Genomic DNA, 22,234 nt, shown 5'->3' with positions numbered 1-22,234 from the left:
AGGTGATGCGAATCACTGGGGAGGGGGGTGGGGCTAACATTTTGGCCCATTAAGCACTGGCTGGGGCATTCAAAAGGGCATTCATTGGTTGTGATTTCTCTCTCATTGTTTAGTTTAGGGATGCACCAAACCCACTTTTTTGCATTCGGCTGAACCCACTCTGACGGATTCTGACGAATCCCAATCCTAATTAGCATATGCTAATTAGGATTAGAAGGGGTTAAAAATTGTCGTGCACGCAGCGCGCGGTGAAAAATTTTCCCCCCGACCATTATACCCTTTCCGAATTCTAATTAGCATATGCTAATTTGGATTCGATTCAGCCAAAACTGAATCCTTCAAAAAAAAAAAAAAAAAGCCTGGATTCGGCCCGAATCCCGAACCGAGATTCAGTGCATCCCTAGTTTAGTTGTGGGGAAATCTGGGATTTATGGATTAAATGAGAGCGGAATGAAAGTGGGAAAGTGTAATTCCATTGGGATAAATCCTTCTCTGGGGGGAATTCATCTCCGTTCCATACAAAAGTTAGGTAAGTGAATGTAACCCCCACCCCAGTACTTAGTTTAGAAGTAGATTAGTTCCCATTGGCTAATTGAAATTGCTTATGGGAAATGGGTCTGAAGAGCCAGAGGTTTATCTTCTCTCTTTCCAATAAGCATCGGGCACTTCCTGTATCAGAAGGAAATGGTTCCTACAATATGAAATGAGGGATGAGAATTAGTGATGAGCGAATCTGTTCCGTTTTGCTTCGCTGGAAAATTAGCGAATCTTTCAAAAGATCCGTGAAACGGAGAAAAATTTGCGAAACGGAGAAAAATTTGCGAAACAGCGAAAATGTCATGTGGCAAAAAAATTTTCGCCCCCGGCTATTCTTTTGTCGCCCCCGGCTATTCTTTTGTCGCCCGCGGCTACTATTTTGTTGCCCGGCTATTATTTTGTCGCCCGCGGTTATTCTTTTGTCGCCCGCGGTTATTCTTTTGTCGCCCGCGGATATTCTTTTGTCGCCCGCGGCTATTCTTTTGACACCCGTGACTATTCTTTTTTGACGCTGGCGACAATTTTAGGACGTGAGTCGAATTTTTCCACGGCAATTTTTTTCATACTTGCGAAACGCAAAAAATTTGCTGCAAATCCATGCCTGCCGAAACATTTCGCCCATCGCTAATGAGAATCAGTGATCTCGCTCTGTACAAGTTGGAAGTTCTGTATCTGACTGGGACGGCCATTCGTGGCTCAGATAGATTGGGCCCGTGACTTTGCTTGGAACATTTTGACAACTTTCATCATCATAACGTGATACTCAGCCCTTAGTATATTACAGTTTAATCCATCTTGGCTATTATATGGAGCTTAACCCCCTTTTGAAGGCTCATTTTTGTAAGGATTAAAGGATCACATATTTTAATTTCCATTCCTAACCTTGTTGCTTTTATAGGTGCTCGGAATATTCTAAAGTCAAGAATAATATAAATCATGGATTAAATAAAGACCCTGGCCTGTAATTAAGCCCCAAGCATAAGTCTTTATTCCTGAGCCAATTATCATTACGTTTATGACTCCTATACTCGTTTTTTATAGGAATTTGGCCATTTAGCGGCATGTTCTGAATTCTGCAGAAAGACCGTATTTCTGTCCAAGAACAGCATCATGTTATACAGTCTTGCGGGGCAGCGATTAGGCACTTAGTTGGCCACAGATGTTTCTTTGGAAACAGATTTTGTTATTGCATTTCTGAGGGACTTGATTCAGGGAGGGTCATGTGTTGTGTCATGGGGGTTGGGTTGGTTGGGGCTGCTTGAGTTTGTTGGGGTTGGTTGGGGCTGCTTGGGTTGGCTGGAGCTGGTTTGGTTGGTTGGGGCTGGTTGGGTTGGATAGGGGTTGTTTGGGTTGGAGGGGGTTGGATGGGGCTGGTTGGGTTGGATAGAGCTGGTTTGGTTGGTTGAGGCTGGTTGGGTTGGAGGGGGATGGTTTGGTTGGATGGAGCTGGTTGGGTTGGATGGGGCTGCTTGGGTTGGTCGGGGTTGGATGGGGCTGCTTGGGTTGGTCGGATTGGATGGGGCTGCTTGGGTTGGATGGGGCTGGCTGGGTTGGATGGGGCTGCTTGGGTTGGATGGGGCTGGCTGGGTTGGATGGGGCTGCTTGGGTTGGTCGGGGTTGGATGGGGCTGCTTGGGTTGGTCGGGGTTGGATGGGGCTGCTTGGGTTGGATGGGGCTGCTTAGTTTGGATGGGGCTGGCTGGGTTGGTCGGGGCTGCTTGGGTTGGTCGGGGTTGGATGGGGCTGCTTGGGTTGGTCGGGGTTGGATGGGGCTGCTTGGGTTGGTCGGGGTTGGATGGGGCTGCTTGGGTTGGATGGGGCTGCTTAGTTTGGATGGGGCTGGCTGGGTTGGTCGGGGCTGCTTGGGTTGGTCGGGGTTGGATGGGGCTGCTTGGGTTGGTCGGGGTTTGATGGGGCTGCTTGGGTTGGTCGGGGTTGGATGGGGCTGCTTGGGTTGGTCGGGGTTGGATGGGGCTGGCTGGGTTGGTCGGGGCTGCTTGGGTTGGACTTGGTGAGGGTTCACTCTTCAGCCCCACTCTGTGTGACGGAACAGCGAAATTCCCCTTGTTGTCACTTTCAACCTATCACGGAATGTTTAAGGCTTTTCATGATGGCCTACACAGATAAGGAGAGAAATGTTTCACATCTCCCTGGGGAAAACTTCTTAAAATTGGAATTTAAGTTTCTCATTTATTTTCTGAGAAATGAAGGCAAAAAAAAAAAAACACAAAGTCAAATATTTTCAAATTTGAGTTTTCCGAGTTCAGATATTCGAGATTTATCGGTTGGAAACATCTCCAGCTCGAATGTAAAAACTGAGCAATGAAAACCTGGGGGGCTTTTATTTGAGTCAAGGGGGGGGGCTTATTATCAGTATTCAAAATATTTTATAATTTGAGTATTTTTTTAAAAACAAAATTATAGAATGTGATTCCCTGATCAGAAAAAGTCAAAATAAGGAATAATTAAGACTTGGGGTGCACTGAACTCACTTTTTTGGATTCGGCTGAACCCCCAAATCTTTCATAAGGGATTTGGAATTCCAAACCAAATCCTAATTAGCATATGCTAATTAGGTTTCTGAAGGGTTAAATGTAAAAAAAATGTCAACTTCTGTGTTTAAGTGACAAAACGTCACATGATTTTTAGGATTTTGTTCGGCCAGGACTAGCGATGAGCGAATTTTTTTGCCAGGCATGAATTTGCAGCGAATTTCCGTATTTCGCCATTGGCGAATTGTTTTGTGAAACAGCCGTGAAAATTCACTGCGGAAAAATTGCGCAGATTTTTTTTGTCATCCATCAAATTGGGCACTGTCACGTAAAAAACATTGCTGCCGCATCAAAATTGGGTGCAGTTGCGTCAAAAAAAGTATGATTGCGTCACATTGGGCGTGGTCGTGTCAAAAAAAGGCATGGCCGCATCAAAATTGGGTGTGGTCGTGTCAAAAAAGGCGTGGCCGCATCAAACTTGGGCGCAGTTGCGTCAAAAAAAAGTATGGTTGTGTCACATTGGGCGTGGTCGTGTAAAAAAAGACATGGGCGCATCAAAATTGGGCGTGGTCATGTAAAAAAAGGCGTGGCCGCATCAAAATTGGGCGCAGTTGCGTCAAAAAGGTGCGGGCAACAAAAAATAGATGCAGGTGACAAAAAAAATCGTGTGACAAATGCGTTTCGTGAATTTTTCGCCGTTTCGGGAATTTTCTTGCCCGTTTCATGAACTTTATGGCGAAGCGAAACAGGGCCGATTTGCTCATCACTAACCAGGACCATAATTCTAAATCAAATAAATGAATTACCTTTTTATTTCTTCCTCCAGACTTTCCTTCTGATTCGCCCCCATTTGGGTGAAACTGTTCCTTTTCTCCCGTGTCCTTCCCTCGGGGGAGTTCGTGGCTACTTTGTCTTTACCCTCAGAAGACGTTTCCGCGTCGCCTTCTCCTCTCTGTCCCGGATCTCCTCTTGGGTTCCTCAGACTCATTCCTGCCTCGTTCTTTTGAGCTTCTAATATCGTTCCATGTGTTTTTGTCTCTCCATTTTTATTTTCACAGGAGGGTAGATTTGCCCCGGCTGCTCTGGGCCCCGCAGGTTTCAGTTGGGTTCCTTCCTTCTCTGTAGAGTTTAAAACCCGTATCTTTGCGCCTTTTGTAATATCCTTTTCCTCTATTGGTTTCAAATCCTGCGGTAAGAAAGGAAGTAGCATATAATAGGTCAGCCTTAGGGCCCCCATTGCACCACATGACCAAGTATAATCATATAAGCCACTCCTCCAAGGTCAGGGGCAAATAGCCTCCTGCTGGTTGGGACTCTCAGGGAATGTTTTCTTCTCTCATTCATTTCAACTGGAAACCCAAATAAGTTTTCTGAATAGCGAAGCCCAAAAGAACAAAATGTAGGGATGCACCGGATTCGGTTCGGGATTCTGGCTGAATCCAGGTTTTTTGTTGAAGGATCCGGTTTCAGCTGAAAGGGTTAAATAGTCGGGGGGGGGGCGGAATTTTGCGTATGGTGGGTTCGGTGCATCCCTAGAAACATATCATGGAGCCTCGTGAGAAATTGACTTTCCAATTTATAACCAAACCCTAAAGTCTAACCTTTTTGAAGCTCCAATTTTCAACCACAAGTAGAAGATAAAGGGTTCAACGTTAATTAATGGGCTTATTTATCGATTTTCGCATTTGTGAATTGGAGAGTTTTTTTCTTATTCGAAAAAAACTCGCATTTTTAAAAAAACAAAAAACCTCAAGTGCTTATTTATTAATATGGAAAACTCGTTTGAATAAAATAAACCCCTCCTACTGTGCTTCTGGCAGGGACCGTTAGGACACGCCCACCCCTCATGTGAAACCCAGACAGGGACCTGAGAGGATCTATAGGGAGCTCCAATAAAGGGGCCATTGTTACAGATAGGGTTAATGTTTAGCCCAAAGGGAAACCAGCACCGGATATTATTCATAATTGCCTACAGGGTTGGGGGGGCGGGTTCCGGTTACCCTATAGGTCTCATCAAGGCATAATACATTTTATGGTGTCATTATTATAGCGCATCGAGCCCGGAGTAACTGTATCGCCGAGGCAGTAAATATTTGCATGGCAGGTATCCATGGCGATTGATTAATGCCCCATGTCCGCCGCTCGGTGTAACATAACATGTGTAATAAGAAATCAATGCGGGATCAATACGGAACATGATGGGCGGCTTAATAACCACATCAATTTTGCTGGTATTGAGAATATGACCACGGAGGCGTGAATAACCGCGACCAATGATTGCGCCTCGGGTATTGATCCCGTATTTACTCGCAGACTGGTAACTGTTCAATATCCCATAGCTGATTAAAAGTTACGGTTTCGGTCGGGTCTGAAATACGGGAATATAAACCCACAAGGAAAATCTTGCCTAAGAAAAGCATTTTGATTGGGGAGATCACTTTCTCATTCATATGCAAAGCAGAAGGAATTCTGGGAAGAAATCCCAGGATCGTTTCCATGGGATACCTTCATATTCCATCTGAATTGTTCTATTATTTAGGCCTAAGTCACACTATTTTTATGTTTAGCAAATGCAACTGAGATAGTTTTGATTACAAATTAAATGTTTTTGCTACTAAAACTCGAATTTCTCTCGTTTTTTATATTTTTTTGAAGTCACAAATAAACTCGTTTCCACGAATGTCGGACATTTTACAAATAATCCGAAGTGAAAAAGCACGTTTTTTGTGAAAAGTCTAGAGGAGTGCGACTTCTACAACTTGTCGCAGAATAACCGCAACTTTTTGAAATTGTCGCATGGAAACCCTGAGTCAAAAATCTGAAAAACTCGAAAAAGGTCGAAGTAAACAAAAATTTTCCAGGGAAGGGACATCTGAAATTGACTTCTACTTGGCCTCAGTTCCATGACTTTCTCCATCTCATAAAAACAGGTTAGTGAATGCCCCCCCCTTAGTATGTTATAGAAAGGCCAGTTCTAAGCAACTTTTCAATTGGTCTTCATTATTTATTTCTTATAGTTTTTGAATTATTTGCCTCCTTCTATCTCTTTGCAGCTTTCAAATGGGGGTCACTGACCCCGGCAGCCAAACCCTATTGCTCTGTGAGGCTCCAGTTTTATTGTTATTGTTACTTTTTATTCCTTATCTTTCTATTCAGTCCCTCCCCTATTCATAAAACAGTCTCCCATCCAAACCACTCCCTGGTTGCTAAGGTAACTTGGACCATAGTAACCAAATAGCTAAAAAAGAAACCCGCCAAACTGCAGAGCTGCTGAACTGAAAATGAAATAACTAATTCAGAATATTAGTTTCTACATCATCCTATTATTCAGAGCGTTCCCAAGTGACTCAAAAAAGTGGGCGGGCCTTGAAATCTAACATGGCAGCCTACAGGTAGAACAGTTTGTGGTGCTTTCATGTTTGAGCGCAAGTAGAATATTAAAGTTTTGGGAACGTCTAGTGATACAGGAGCGGAATTTTCCGTTACCCCCCGGGACATTGTGTCGCTGCGCGTTCCTACCTCCCGCTCTTCCTTCTCCTCCTCTAGCAATATTCTAATAACAATCTCCTCTGTTTCCGAACGATCTGTCGGACTTTGAAGCTCTTCAACACAAGTCTGGAATGAAAGTCGTTGTTTTGAAATTTACTTTCGTGTTTTTCTTCAAAGTAATATCAAATGTGACTCCTGTGGCCGCGGAAGATATTGGGTTAGAGATTGTGCAGCTGAAGGAGAAAGGATTTAAAGGGGAACTGGCACCCTAAGAAATAATTCCAAATCCTTTTCTATCAGGTTAGTTGAGCAAATTAAACATTATTAACGCGATATAAATTGTTTTAATTTTGTTTCCTTCAGTCTCATAATTCACAATCACAGCCAGCAGGCCGGCGCCATTTTGTGGACATTTTGAGGAAAGTTTTTTATAACCCCAAAATCTTGTGTATGCTCCATCTAGGAAGTGCTGAATGGACAGTGAAAGTAACTGTACTTAAAAATCTGATCTGTCAATTATATAGTGCCTGCCCCTGTGGCATAGAGGCGGGGCAAGCAATATATGATTGACAGATCAGGTTTTAAAATACATTTATTACAGATATGGATGATCTAATAAAAAAAGAATTTGGGTTTCGTGTTTAATTAGCAAATGATTTCTGTTATACAGCTTTTTATATGTGGGTGACATTCCCCTTTAATTAGATCTCCTTCCCCATAAAACCCCTCTTTATTAATGAACTCCTCCTTATCATAAATCCTGAGACATAAAGTTCTGCTCACTCCTAAAAGCTCTGCTGGTTATTAACAATGTCGTCTTACAGAGTCGGACTGGGGGTGTGCTGACCCCACCGAGGCTGCCATCTCAGGTGCCCCCAACACCCCTCCCCCAAACCCCCCCCAGGGGCCCCTGCTGCCCGCCCCTCCCCCTGAGCGCACATATCTCATACTTCACTAGGCATGATCAGGGGAGGGAGGTCAGGGGGGCACCGGCTGGGATTGGGTCTGGGCTGGCAGGACCCACCAGGTTTTTTTTCCCAGTGTCCCATTGGTCCAGTCCGACCCTGTTGTATCACACTGGAGGGGTATATTGCCCCTATAAGAACAGTGGGATAAAGGGAAGGTATAATAACTGGGAGGGGCCAGATTAGCACCCCCTGTGAGTATAGAAGCTAACCTCCGATCTCCTTGACTTTTGAAGTCTGAGGGTACATAGAGGGGTAAATTAGGGGTGTGAACATGGGGGCGGGGATTCGAAAGCACGCTGCCCCGCCCCCAGGGATTGACTTTCCTTCCCCTTTAAGCACTAATTATTGTCCCTTAATAACACTTGTTTAACCCATACTTTGAGCCCAGCCCCCACGTCACTAACGACATTATCAGGAGATTAATTGCAATGTGATAATATACAGACTGCAAAAGGTTCATGGGTAATTAAGCTTCTGTGTTCGTTTCATTTCCCACCCTGAGCGGCTGTTTGGTGAAGCAAATTGGTTTTATATTGGCTTGGGTGGAGCCCCAACCTTTGCCCCCGACATACAGCTCCCTGTCTTATTATTTCTCTGTATCTGTCATCTACGTACCCACTGCCGGCTCCTCGCCTGTTCCAGCGTAATAGGGGGTGATAGTCATAATGCGGGTTCCATGCAACTTTTTTTTATTTGACCACACCTTTTATTGAATTCACCACGCCCATTTCAAGAAAAAATTCGCCAATGCCGAAATGCGGGATTTGCCAGCGAATCCATGTCTGGCGACAAATTTCACTCATCACTAACCACGGGCAGTGCCCATAAGATATAACAGAAGATGGCGGAACAAGATCAAGATCTCCCATGTAACTGGAGGAGTCCCAAGCCGGACTTGGATTTCTTACTATTGAGTGCTATTCTGATACCTACTGGGAGCTGCTATCTTGCTCCCTTCCCATTGTTCTGCTGATCGGCTGCTGGGGGTGAGGGGGGGGGGATATCACTCTAACTTGCAGCACAGCAGTAAAGTGTGCCTGAGTCTGAGCTTTCAGAAGGAGCCAGCGCTACATATTAGATCTGCTTTCAGCTAACCTATTGTTTCTCCTACTCCCATGTAACTGGAGGAGTCCCAAGCCGGACTTGGATTTCTTACTATTGAGTGCTATTCTGATACCTACTGGGAGCTGCCATCTTGCTCCCTTCCCATTGTTCTGCTGATCGGCTGCTGGGGGGGAGGGGGGGATATCACTCTAACTTGCAGCACAGCAGTAAAGTGTGCCTGAGTCTGAGCTTTCAGAAGGAGCCAGCGCTACATATTAGATCTGCTTTCAGCTAACCTATTGTTTCTCCTACTCCCATGTAACTGGAGGAGTCCCAAGCCGGACTTGGATTTCTTACTATTGAGTGCTATTCTGATACCTACTGGGATCTGCTATCTTGCTCCCTTCCCATTGTTCTGCTGATCGGCTGCTGGGGGGGAGGGGGGGATATCACTCTAACTTGCAGCACAGCAGTAAAGTGTGCCTGAGTCTGAGCTTTCAGAAGGAGCCAGCGCTACATATTAGATCTGCTTTCAGCTAACCTATTGTTTCTCCTACTCCCATGTAACTGGAGGAGTCCCAAGCCGGACTTGGATTTCTTACTATTGAGTGCTATTCTGATACCTACTGGGAGCTGCTATCTTGCTCCCTTCCCATTGTTCTGCTGATCGGCTGCTGGGGGGGAGGGGGGGATATCACTCTAACTTGCAGCACAGCAGTAAAGTGTGCCTGAGTCTGAGCTTTCAGAAGGAGCCAGCGCTACATATTAGATCTGCTTTCAGCTAACCTATTGTTTCTCCTACTCCCATGTAACTGGAGGAGTCCCAAGCCGGACTTGGATTTCTTACTATTGAGTGCTATTCTGATACCTACTGGGAGCTGCTATCTTGCTCCCTTCCCATTGTTCTGCTGATCGGCTGCTGGGGGTGAGGGGGGGGATATCACTCCAACTTGCAGCGCAGCAGTAAAGTGTGCCTGAGTCTGAGCTTTCAGCCAGCGCTACACATTAGAACTGCTTTCAGCTAACCTATTGTTTCTCCTACTCCCATGTAACTGGAGGAGTCCCAAGCCGGACTTGGATTTCTTACTATTGAGTGCTATTCTGATACCTACTGGGAGCTGCTATCTTGCTCCCTTCCCATTGTTCTGCTGATCGGCTGCTGGGGGTGAGGGGGGGGATATCACTCCAACTTGCAGCACAGCAGTAAAGTGTGAGTGAAGTTTATCAGAGCACAGGTCACATGGCTGTGGCACCCTGGGAAATGAAGAATATGACTAGCCCCATGGGAAAAACAGATTACAATGGAGAAGCTCTATTAACTGATGTGGGACAATGTTCTTTTAACCCGAAGCCCCAGAAAGAAGACAAAGTATTTTATCATATTGAGCAGAGACTGAGACTGGAAGGAAAATGCTGAAATAGATTCAGATCTTGGAAGGATTGTTCCAACTTATTGAATAGTTATTGCATTCCTTCCCCAGAAAGTCACTGCGAGTCGTAATAAGAGCCGGCGACTGGGCGCCCAGCCTGCCCCACTGCTGCGCACTCACTCGCTCCAGGGTTTTAAAGGGGCGGTTCACCTTTTTAGTGTGTTATAGAATGGCCAATTCTAAGCAACTTTTCAATTGGTCTTCATTATTTATTTGTTATAGTTTTGAATTATTTGCCTCTTTCCTTCTGCCTCTTTTCAGCTTTCAAATGGGGGTCACTGACCCCGGCAGCCAAACCCTATTGCTCTGTGAGGCTCCAGTTTTATTGTTATTGTTACTTTTTATTCCTTATCTTTCTATTCAGCCCCTCTACTATCAGTCTTTCATTCAAACCACTCCCTGGTTGCTAAGGTAATTTGTATACTAGCAACCAGATAGCTGCTGAAACTCCAAGCTGCAGAGCTGCTGAACAAAAACTGAAATAATTAAAAAAAACTACAAATAATAAAAAATGAAGACCAATTGCAAATTCTCCCAGAATTCTACTCTCTACATCGCACTAAAAGTAACTCAATGGTGAACATCCCCTTTAAGTTTAGTGTCCGGGGAAAAATGTTGGGGTACTAGAGTATGAGATGCTGTGCCACCATTGTGCCTTCAACTTTCCCTTGAAACTGGGAAATTGAATACAATTATGGGATTAACTTCCCCTTGAAACTGTGTTAAATATAAATAAATGATGGAATTAATTTCCCCTTGAAACTGTGTTAAATATAAATAAATGATGGAATTAATTTCCCCTTGAAAGTGCGTGAAATAGAAAACAATGATGGGATTAACTTCCCCTTGAAACTGTAAAATAGAAAAGAATAATGGGATTAACTTCCCCTTGAAACTGCGTGAAATATAAATAAATGATATTAACTTCCCCTTGAAACTGTAAAATAGAAAATAAAGATGGGATCAACTTCCCCTTGAAACGGTGTGAAATATAAATAAATGATGGGATTAATTTCCCCTTGAAACTGGGAAATTAAAAACAATTATGGGATTAACTTCCCCTTGAAACTGGGAAATTAAAAACAATTATGGGATTAACTTCCCCTTGAAAGTGTGTGAATGAGAAACTGATATATGAATAGGGGAGGGGCTGAATAGAAAGTAATGGAAAGTAACAATTAAACTGGAGCCTCACAGAGCAATCATTTTTTTGCTGCTATTTTTGTTCAGCAGCCATCTGGTTACCAGGGCCTTGCTTACCCTAGCAACCAGACAATAGTTTAAACAGGAGACTGATGTATGAATAGGGGAGGGGCTGAATAGAAAGATAAGGAATAAAAAGTAACAATAACAATAAAACTGGAGCCTCACAGAGCAATAGGGTTTGGCTGCCGGGGTCAGTGACCCCCATTTGAAAGCTGCAAAGAGTCAGAAGAGAAAGGCAAATAATTTAAAAACTGTAAGAAATAAATGATTAAGACCAATTGCAAAGTTGCTAGGAATAGGACATACTACAAGTTAACTTAAAGGTGAACCACCCCTTTAATATATCAGTCAGCAAATAGGCGATCACCCTGAATCTCTAGGGGTATCTTGGGGAGCAAATAGACCTACCTCCCCTAACTGCCCCACTGGGTATTTTTGGGAGCAAATAGACCTACCTCCCCTAATTGCCCCACTGGGTATCTTTGGGAGCAAATAGACCTACCTCCCCTAACTGCCCCACTGGGTATTTTTGGGAGCAAATAGACCTACCTCCCCTAACTGCCCCACTGGGTATCTTTGGGAGCAAATAGACCTACCTCCCCTAACTGCCCCACTGGGTATCTTTGGGAGCAAATAGACCTACCTCCCCTAACTGCCCCACTGCAGTAGGTTGTTAGCTCATCAGCCAAGGGCTTACAGTATATGTCCAGATATCTGCCTTATCTTTGTCCCGGCCAATATCTGCACCCCATTTAATGGTGAGAGCGAGAGCGCTAATGCCCCGGCGGATCCCAGCTTTGGGGGTGATTAGAGTTCTTACCTGCCCCTGTAGAGCCCTCGGAGCATTGGTTCCGGCAGTCTCTGGCTCTGGGTTGAGACTGCAGCCTGTTGGCTGTGGGTCTGGGCCGGTCGCCGGCTCCATGAGAGCGTTTTTTTCACTCGGGCAGCGTGACAGCCTCTGCACCTGATTCCCTTCCAAGGGCGGCGGGGGTTGTGCTGCAGCCCCCCGTAACTTCCCTCGTCCCCGTAAGGGCAATGTGCAGCCCTCAGTCCCCTCCATCTGCCCCGGGACCCCGATCTACCCGGGGTTAAACAGAACCTCTGGCAGCTTCAAAGACAAAACCCATTTCTAGTTCTAGTCCCTCCTCCCTCCGAACTCTTCTCTCCCCCTTTATCAGTGTGTTTATCCCTCGGCTGCTATGGGGACCCACTGGATCTGTCAGAATCGGCACCGACTACAAACTGGGAAGCTATAAAGACCCCATTGTGCCCCCGCGGGTGTCAGGGTCTCGCACGTATCAGCGCCGTCCAATAACAAAATACCTAATTGTCTCCGGAAGGCCGGGGCCGTTGCCATGATTCCGCGGGACGCGACTGCATAGTTTTCCTTAAAAGTGCCTGGCGAGGTCCCTGTGCCCCGCGAGCTTCTGGCTTGTTGGCCGCCGGCCAGGAACTTAAAGGAATCAAAGGGAAAGTAAAACGCCGGTCGCTGCAGCAGCAGGTAGAGCCGGGGGAAAGAACCACTCCCCGGGGGTCTCTCACGTTCTGATCCGTTTCTGAGTAGAATAAGATCGTCGGACCCCCCCCCCCCCCCTTTGGGAAGTTCCATTAATCATTAGCCGCCCGGCCCTGGGAAGAGTCACACCTCTGTCTTTAAGTTGCCGATCTAAGCGCGCAGGGAGTTTGTGCACAGTCACCCGCGACCCCCCCCCCCCCGTGGGGGCTCTGCGCTAATTAGAATTCGCCTCTGATTAAATGAATAGGTAACTAACGAGAAAAGAAAAAAATGTTTCGTTTTCCTTGGAGGGTTATTTGCATGTGAAGGTTAAAGCGTTAGTTCAACTTTAAGTTAACCCTTAGCACTCAAACTGGGGGTCGCTGACCCCGGCAACCAGGCAGCTATTGCGCAGTGAGGCTGCAGTATCAGTGTTATGGTTCTTTATAATCCACCTTCCATTCAAATCACTGGCCAGTCGCTGACCCATAGTAACCGCATGGAAAGGTGCAGATCAAAGAAAAACTAAACCCACGAAGAAGACCAACTGCAAATTGTCTCAATACCCCTGTCTAAATCATATGTGTGCTTAGTACAGGGGAATCCCTATGTGCCATAGTTTTATGGTATCTCTCTGTACAGGCTATGGGCAAACTTAGGGGGCTGTTCCTGCTGAATTGTGCTTAGTACAGGGGAATCCCTATATGCCATAGTTTTATGGTATCTCTCTGTACAGGCTATGAGCAAACTTAGGGGGCTGTTCCTGCTGAATTGTGCTTAGTACAGGGGAATCCCTATGTGCCATAGTTTTATGGTATCTCTCTGTACAGGCTATGGGCAAACTTAGGGGGCTGTTCCTGCTGAATTGTGCTTAGTACAGGGGAATCCCTATGTGCCATAGTTTTATGGTATCTCTCTGTACAGGCTATGAGCAAACTTAGGGGCTGTTCCTGCTGAATTGTGCTTAGTACAGGGGAATCCCTATGTGCCATAATTTTATGGTATCTCTCTGTACAGGCTATGAGCAAACTTAGGGGGCTGTTCCTGCTGAATTGTGCTTAGTACAGGGGAATCCCTATGTGCCATAATTTTATGGTATCTCTCTGTACAGGCTATGGGCAAACTTAGGGGGCTGTTCCTGCTGAATTGTGCTTAGTACAGGGGAATCCCTATGTGCCATAGTTTTATGGTATCTCTCTGTACAGGCTATGAGCAAACTTAGGGGGCTGTTCCTGCTGAATTGTGCTTAGTACAGGGAATCCCTATGTGCCATAGTTTTATGGTATCTCTCTGTACAGGCTATGAGCAAACTTAGGGGGCTGTTCCTGCTGAATTGTGCTTAGTACAGGGGAATCCCTATGTGCCATAGTTTTATGGTATCTCTCTGTACAGGCTATGAGCAAACTTAGGGGGCTGTTCCTGCTGAATTGTGCTTAGTACAGGGGAATCCCTATGTGCCATAGTTTTATGGTATCTCTCTGTACAGGCTATGGGCAAACTTAGGGGGCTGTTCCTGCTGAATTGTGCTTAGTACAGGGGAATCCCTATGTGCCATAGTTTTATGGTATCTCTCTGTACAGGCTATGAGCAAACTTAGGGGGCTGTTCCTGCTGAATTGTGCTTAGTACAAGGGAATCCCTATGTGCCATAGTTTTATGGTATCTCTCTGTACAGGCTATGAGCAAACTTAGGGGGCTGTTCCTGCTGAATTGTGCTTAGTACAGGGGAAATTTTTCTTTATTGAATTCTTGCATCCTAATACAATAAAGCTAAATAAATAACATAACAAATAAGCAAAGCAAAAACTTTTTTTACATACAAATGATATAAACATAACCAGCTTATTCATATAAGTGCCATAATCCAGCTTCCTCTGTGGGCAACTGTACACATTTGTGATGTACCAAGTTGAGATACACAACCTGCTCCATTTTTAACTTACAATTTTTACCTCAATGAGCCTCAATGCTATAAACAACTATATACACAAATCATAGCTCTGACTCCAGGAAGACAAAAGATTGGGCTACTCACCTAAAACCGTATGAAGCCCCATCAGAAAAATACATAGAAGGCAAAAATCTAAGGGGGGTGCAAAGTATTAGCCCATCACCAAAGAGACATCAGAATTAGCAAGAGACTCACGGTGGGTCAAACTGAATGCCCCTCCACAGACCCTTCCACCTTGCTTCATCCATCCTTTGTCTCTCCAAAGAGCGTATCTTCCCGAGCTCACCCAGTACCATATCCACCACCACTGGACAGGGGAGGACTTCCCGCCTCAGAGAAACCTTGCACCGTGCGTTCCAGGTGTAAAAGCGGACAACAGAGCTGACTAAGAAAAGGGTGCCCAAATCATACCCCCTGTGTCGCTTGAATGCCCCATAGGCCCACTCCTGGTAATTACAACCAGAGAGGTAAGGAATGCCCAAGGCAGCAAGAAGTGATCCATCGTTTCCACTTCCCCAGAGCATTCCTCTCGTGGGCAGTCACGGTCATCAGTGCGTCTGTACTTCAGATTCCCATTAACATAAAGCTTCCCGTGGAAGGAGCGCCAGACGACATCCCTGAGCTTCGGGGGAACCCTTGGGGAATTGACTAAAGAGAGCCCTGATCTCAACACCTCTTGTGGACAGTCTTTCAGGGCCAGTGATGCATGAAAGTAGGAACCCAAGACTCTCCTATTGATGTCCCTTCTTGGAGAAGCCCTGATCTCCCCAACAGACACACACCACCGCCTCATCACCTTCAGACTCACGGCAACATAAGGCGGGAGAGGGGCATGAGGAGCACGCACGCTCTTTACCAAGCCGCCTCTCATCCAACACTCAAGAAAAGGAAGGGCCCAAACTCTTAAGATCTCCACCCACAAAGGAGGCTTCTCCAACAGGAGGTTGTTATAGTTGTACTTAATAAAGGTGTTCACGAAGAACACAACGGGGTTCACCATTCCGAGACCCCCCCTCCTTCCTTTGCAGGTAGGTAATATTCCTTTTGATGAGGTTTGTCTTATTCCCCAATAACAGTTGGAAGAAGAGACCTTTGATCTTAACGTAGAAAGCTTCTGGCAAAAGGCACACATGGCTGAGATACAAAAAGATTGGAATCAGGTAGGTTTTGATAAGATCCACCCTTTCTCTGAGGGTAAATTTCAACCCTTTCCACCGGTTCACCAGAACAGATGCGGTTTCCAACTTGCCCTCCCAAATTTGCTTGGCATAATCCCCATGGCCAAATTCGATACCAAGAATTTTAATTTTGGGCTGGGCCACTGGGAAGACATCCGGAAGATCGAAGGCAGGATCTCCCTTCCCCATCCAGAAAGTTTTGCACTTATTCTGATTAATCAAGGACCCAGAGGCCCTTGAGTAGTCCCTTAGCACCCGTGCCACAGTCTCTGCCTCCTCCCCACTAGACACGACTACTGTGACATCGTCTGCATAAGCGGAGACCTTCAGGGCCCTCCCGGGAGACAGAGGAACCCCTGCTAATGCATCGCACTCTATCCGCCTTATGAGGGGATGAATGGCAAATACATAAAGCAAAGGGCTCAAAGGACAGCCCTGTCGGACCCCAGAAGAAACCCCAAAGCTCTCCCAGGACCAACCATTCACAAGTGGGAAACTCTCGGCCCCTTTATACAAAACCTTCAGCCAATTAACAAATTTACCCGGAAGACCATACCTGTCAAGGAGCAACCAGAGATACTCGTGGTTTACCCTATCAAAACCCTTTGACTGATCCAAAGTCAGCAGATACTTACCCCATTCGCAGATCCTGCACCGCTCTAGGACCTCCCGGATGCCAAGGACAGCGGAAAAGGTGCTACGTCCCTTCACTGTGCAGTGCTGAGAGGGGGAAAGAAGCCTTTCTGCAAAAGGAAAAAGGCGGTTGAACATGACCTTTACCAGAATCTTTCGGTCTGTATTGAGAAGAGTGATGGGGCGCCACTTCTCAACCTTAGACTGGTCCAAACCCTTAGGAGAATAAGAGCTGAGTGTCTCATAGAGGGAGGGAGTAGGCCCTCTTCCAGGGTGCTATTGAATACCTCTGTGAGACAAGGGGCCAGGACATCAACAAACTGTTTATAAAATTCGGCTGTTAAACCGTCAGGCCCTGGAGACTTTTTGAGGCCTAAGCCTTCAATTGCCTTCCTGACCTCCTCAACTCCAATCTCCAATTCATCAAAAGAAATATTCTCATCTTGCAGAATAGGGGTCTCTTCCAGAAAGGAAGACATACTGGCCCGGGAGAGCCCCTGCCCCTTCAGGAGTTCAGCATAGTAGTTCTTAACAACTCTGAGAATACCAGGGACCGGAGTCTCTAGCACCCCAGCCTCATTTTGCAAGCTGTGTATGGACTTGCGGGAAAACACTTCCCGGCAGTTTTGGTAAGGGTCGGGCGAGTGGTGCTTCCCGTAGTCCCTCTCCAAAACCAGGGAAGAGTACCTGTCATACTTATACTCCTTCATGAGGGCACGGACCCTGGCAACTTCCCCACCTTGGGCCCCATCAGACACCAGTCTGTCTAACTTTCTCCTGAGAGATTGGTAGGCACGATCTTTATCAATTTGTATCTTGTTTGCTAGGCCTCGAAAGAGTCCTGCTGCCCTCTTTTCGACCATTTCCCACCACTCCGCCTTAGTGTTGCACAGATCTAATAAGGATTCCTGAGCCTGAAAGAACTCCCTGAAGGACTGATTTACACACTCCTCCCCCAGGAGGGCCGAATTCAGGTGCCAAAGACCCCTTCCCCTCTGAGGGGACTCTGAAACATTCAAGGACACACTCACCATACAGTGATCGGAGAACTCCACGGCTGTCACCTCAGGAGGAGACACTATGAAGTCCTGTTTAACAAAAAACTTGTCTATCCTACTTCTACATGTTCCTCTAAAGCCCAGCCGATCTGCGGCACCTCCCCTATCCATAGGCCTAGTCACGGTGTTAAAGTCACCGCCAAAAATTATCGGCCGGGCTGTAAAAAGAAAGGGCTTAATCCTGCTAAACAGGTCCCTCTTCGCCTTTAGGGTCTGAGGACCGTACACATTAATAAGACGAAGATTCTGCCCATTCAGCAGGACGTCTAAGACCATACATCTGCCCATCTCTACCTCAATCACCCGTTTGACTGTTACCTTACTGGTCTTAAAAAGGACCGCCACTCCGCTGTACGTCTCGGCCGCAAGAGACCAGTAGGAAGGACCGTGCACCCATTCCTTCTTGGCCCTATGGAGCACCTGAAGATTGCATAATCTGGTCTCTTGCAAAAATAAAATGTCTGCCTCAACTCGGGAGAGCAAAAAGAAGGCCGTGTCCCTTGCACCTACAGACTTAACGCTCGCGACATTAATGGTCACAACGCGTATTGGAGGGGGAACAGCCATTTACAGGGTGATTAAGATGAGGAGGTTTCCACCCTCCTTTTTACTTTCCTATCATCATCAGAGCATTCCCTCTTTGCAGAGAGACCGGATGGAAGCTTCTCAGCTTCACTAGGACTTATGTCCTCAAACTCTGAAGAGGAAGAGTTGGCGTTATCAGACCGTGCCAGCTCCCTATTTAGCTCCTCCTCCTCCAACTCTGCCCTCTCCCCCCAAGATAAAGGAGCAAACCGATTTACCAATAAAGGAAAGGGATCAGCCCCCTCCTTTGCATGGGCACCCTCTGCCCTTTCCTCTTTCTTCCTATGATTCCCCCCAGTCGTGTTGGTAGCCTTCTGTTTGGCTAAGGCAGATTTCTGGGGTTCGCCCACCATAACCCAATCCCCCAATGTGTTTTTAGCCACACTAGGCCGCTCAGAAAGGGGGGTCTCCTGAACTACCCTTTGGGAGATTTGCAACCGTCCACTAGGCTGCCCCCTCCCTCTCCCCCTTCCCCGTGTTGACCTAAAGGATGTGGAAGACTGTGGGGCCTGGGGAGGCTGGGGGCCCTGAGATGGATTATGGGGGATGAATGGGTCAGGATCAGGCACAGGCTGAGTTTCCCCAACCACCTGACCCTGTGTGGCCTCGGACTCAAGCACCCCCATTTCCTTCCGATATTCCTCATCAATGCTTTGCCACGACATAGGACAGGAACTGTACACATGGCCAAGCTCTCCGCACAAGTTGCACCGGATACTTTTGGGGCAGTGCTTTGCCACATGACCTACCCCAAGGCACATGGCGCATCCCAACATCAGCCATTCGCTGGTGAAAAATGTGCTCCGTGACAGGCTCCCAACATGGTTCTGATTTGGGGATTGTGCCGAGACAGAAACTGTAGTGTATGTCTATGAAGATTTTCATTCATCCAGGTCATGGTATATCTAGTATAAATAAATTTAAAGCAACTGGACTTGTTAAGTAATCATTGAATGATTACTTAACAAGTCCAGTTGCTTTAAATTTATTTATACTAGATAAACTGTAGTGTAGATACACGTGCTATTGGGGCTGTTCCTGCTGAATTGTGCTTAGTACAGGGGAATCCCTATGTGCCATAGTTTTATGGTATCTCTCTGTACAGGCTATGGGCAAACTTAGGGGGCTGTTCCTGCTGAATTGTGCTTAGTACAGGGGAATCCCTATGTGACATAGGTTTATGGTATCTCTCTGTACAGGCTATGAGCAAACTTAGGGGGCTGTTCCTGCTGAATTGTGCTTAGTACAGGGGAATCCCTATGTGCCATAGTTTTATGGTATCTCTCTGTACAGGCTATGAGCAAACTTAGGGGGCTGTTCCTGCTGAATTGTGCCTAGTACAGGGGAATCCCTATGTGCCATAGTTTTATGGTATCTCTGTACAGGCTATGAGCAAACTTAGGGGGCTGTTCCTGCTGAATTGTGCTTAGTACAGGGGAATCCCTATGTGCCATAGTTTTATGGTATCTCTCTGTACAGGCTATGGGCAAACTTAGGGGGCTGTTCCTGCTGAATTGTGCTTAGTACAGGGGAATCCCTATGTGCCATAGTTTTATGGTATCTCTCTGTACAGGCTATGAGCAAACTTAGGGGGCTGTTCCTGCTGAATTAAGATGTTGCAACAGCTCCATAATCTTTACTTACTGTGTCCTGGATCAATCAGCAGTAATAAAAAGAAGCTGTAAGTCATCTTATTACTTATTACCTTGTTGTATGGCCTGGTACTGGTACTAGTACGTTGCATTTCATTTAATGTTACAGAACCAGCTAGAAATATGCTTTTCTCCTTACTGCCCCCTAGTGTCTGCTCTGTGTCCTCCATCTCTGTTCCATTTCTATGAACACTGAGCCCTTGTAATAACTGGACCGGAACCCTCCATATGCAGATCCATACAGGATGCCAATATCTCTAACCCATTGGGTAAAGGTGCCCATACAGGGGCAGATATCAGCTGCCAATTCGGGTCCCCTCCGACGTTTCTACCAGACCGATATATGGCCCAGAATTGGGCAGATCTCAATTGGGCAGGTTTGACTTTCCCGTCGCATGGAGGACCGGATTGGCTTGTTGATGTGGCCCTTGCGTCTGATGGCCCAATTACCTGCCAAACAATCAAATTAGCCCAATATCACCCACTGTAGGTTTGAAAATGAATGCAAACAGCTGATTGGTTGCTATGGGTAACTACCCCGGTGCACATTAGACATCCCTCCATTGCCCTTACCCCTCCATACTTTGGTTAGATTTGGGGTAGATAGCCTATTGGTAGAGCTAGATACCCTTACATGCCCAGCTTGAGGTCCAATTCAGTTGAAATTTAGGTAAAAAAAAACCTATTTCCTTTCCTAATCATTGTTGTTTCTATCTCTGCAACCTTATTGGCTAAGGGGGGCCCCAGTCTATGGTTGGATTTATACGGGTTGTCTGAAGGCTGCCAACCCCAACAGGGAGGTGGTTTCATATCATAGCTATTCATATTGTCTGAACCAATCAGAGCCCCCCAGTTATGTTTTTCTCTCCTTATATTTGTTGGTTGCCCTCGATCCCTAAATCTCTCCACAAATCCAGCCTCGTTGCATAAGAACTAAACTTCTTTACGGTCGAACATATTGATCTAACGGCTCAACCTGATTGGCCCCTGGAGGAATAATACTTTTGGCTCAAAGTTGCACAACTGCTCATTATCCTCGGACGTTGGAGACCGGGGGGGGGGAAGGATTACGCTTAGCGCAGCAGCGGCAGATTAGTCCTGCTTAGAAAGTTACTGATACCCGGCCTATTTTAGGGAGTCGGACCTGGGCTTAAGGTTTCCAGACAACAGAGCAGTCTCCTTATGTAAAGGGTCTCCATAACTCCACCCACTACGGAACATCCTATATAACTGATATAAAAGCCTATCCCACCTTACTGTATTGCATTGACATGGCCAACCCTACATTGGGACATGTACTGATAGGCTCCCATAGACACTTTTACTCTTTTTAGGCTTTCCCACTGCAATGTAGCAGAATTTCATCAATAAATAAAAAGGCAATGGTGGGAGGAGTCACTCAAACACACACCTTTAAGAAGGGCTTTAGCCAAAGCTTCACCCCTTGTATTGACAATTGTCAAAACAATAGGTTTTCCCTTAAGGTTTTCCACTGCAGAGAAATCACTGTATATTAATTTTTAAAATGTGGGACTGGGCCCCTCGGGAGCAGAGGGCTGGGGGGGCGGGGCTCAACCTGAAGGTCTTGAAGACACACCTAGAAGGCTTGGAGGTCAGTTAGGTGGACATCTTGGATGGAAACGTATTCACTATCCTAGATATAGATAACTACTGCTAAATGGCTGATATCCACTGATTGGCCGGTGCCAATGGAATGATGGGTAAGTGGGGGAGACCTACATTAAGTCTACTAGAAATAGCAGAATGAAAGCAAAGGCCTGATTGGGTAACTGCATCCCTGTAAATTAGCACCCAACTTAACATATACCAGTGGGGGGGTTATTTTCCTGGGGCCCCCCTATATGTCTTGTTACCACCATCCTCTTCCTCCTGTGCCCACGGGTGAATGGATCTGACAGGATGGTTGGAGGCAGGATGGAAGGTGCTGGGGGGATGCGGCTCTTTGCTGCCCCTCCCCCACACTTAGTAGGATGCCCCTCCTCCTTTCCCATTCTGCTGCCCAATGTTGCAAAGTACAACATTTACACCCTTCCGAATGTGGCCTTGGGTGACATTTTTATGGGGGTCAGCCGTATTTCTGCCCTGGGGGGGGGGCGGAGCAAGGGGCGGGGATGAGGTGTAATCACACGAATACAGTAGGAACCTACCTTGGTATCATTTGCTTTTCTTTCCCCTTCTCCCCATTACAATCTAATGGGCATCTTGGATGGAAACGTATTCACTATCCTAGATATTCTTGTAACTACTGCTAAATGACTGATATCCACTGATTGGCCGGTGCCAATGGAATGATGGGTAAGTGGGGAAGACCTACATCAAGTCTACTAGAATGAAAGCAAAGGTCTGATTGGGTAACTGTATCCCTGCAAATTAGCACCCAGCAATAATGGGATTTTTCAGGATTACTCAACATATACCAGTGGAGGGGTGACTTTCCTGGGGCCCCCCTACATGTCTCGTTACTGCCATCCTGTGCCCACGGGTGAATGGCTCTTTG

General features: G+C 46.3%; 1 protein-coding gene across 2 annotated transcripts in view; it reads right to left on the bottom strand.

Moving 5' to 3' along the window:
• The window catches only part of LOC100495690 (myosin-16), a 66,247-nt gene extending 53,545 nt beyond the window's left edge, over positions 1–12,702 (bottom strand). The window contains exons 1-3 of one of the 2 annotated variants that reach the window (XM_031894659.1): positions 11,986–12,702; positions 6,548–6,643; positions 3,835–4,214 (exon numbers count right to left, since the gene is read on the bottom strand). In XM_031894659.1, the coding sequence (XP_031750519.1) occupies positions 3,835–4,214; positions 6,548–6,643; positions 11,986–12,225 (716 nt within the window). In that variant the 5' untranslated portion in view covers positions 12,226–12,702. The remainder of the gene's footprint in view (positions 1–3,834; positions 4,215–6,547; positions 6,644–11,985) is intronic. The other variant, XM_031894660.1, reaches the window with a different exon arrangement.
• Between the last annotated feature and the right edge of the window lie 9,532 nt (positions 12,703–22,234).

This window comes from Xenopus tropicalis, chromosome 10 (genome assembly GCF_000004195.4).
Source record: "Xenopus tropicalis strain Nigerian chromosome 10, UCB_Xtro_10.0, whole genome shotgun sequence".
Lineage (NCBI taxonomy): Eukaryota > Metazoa > Chordata > Amphibia > Anura > Pipidae > Xenopus > Xenopus tropicalis.
Note: the sequence above shows the minus strand (reverse complement) of the source record. Positions and strands in the feature narration are given on the sequence as shown.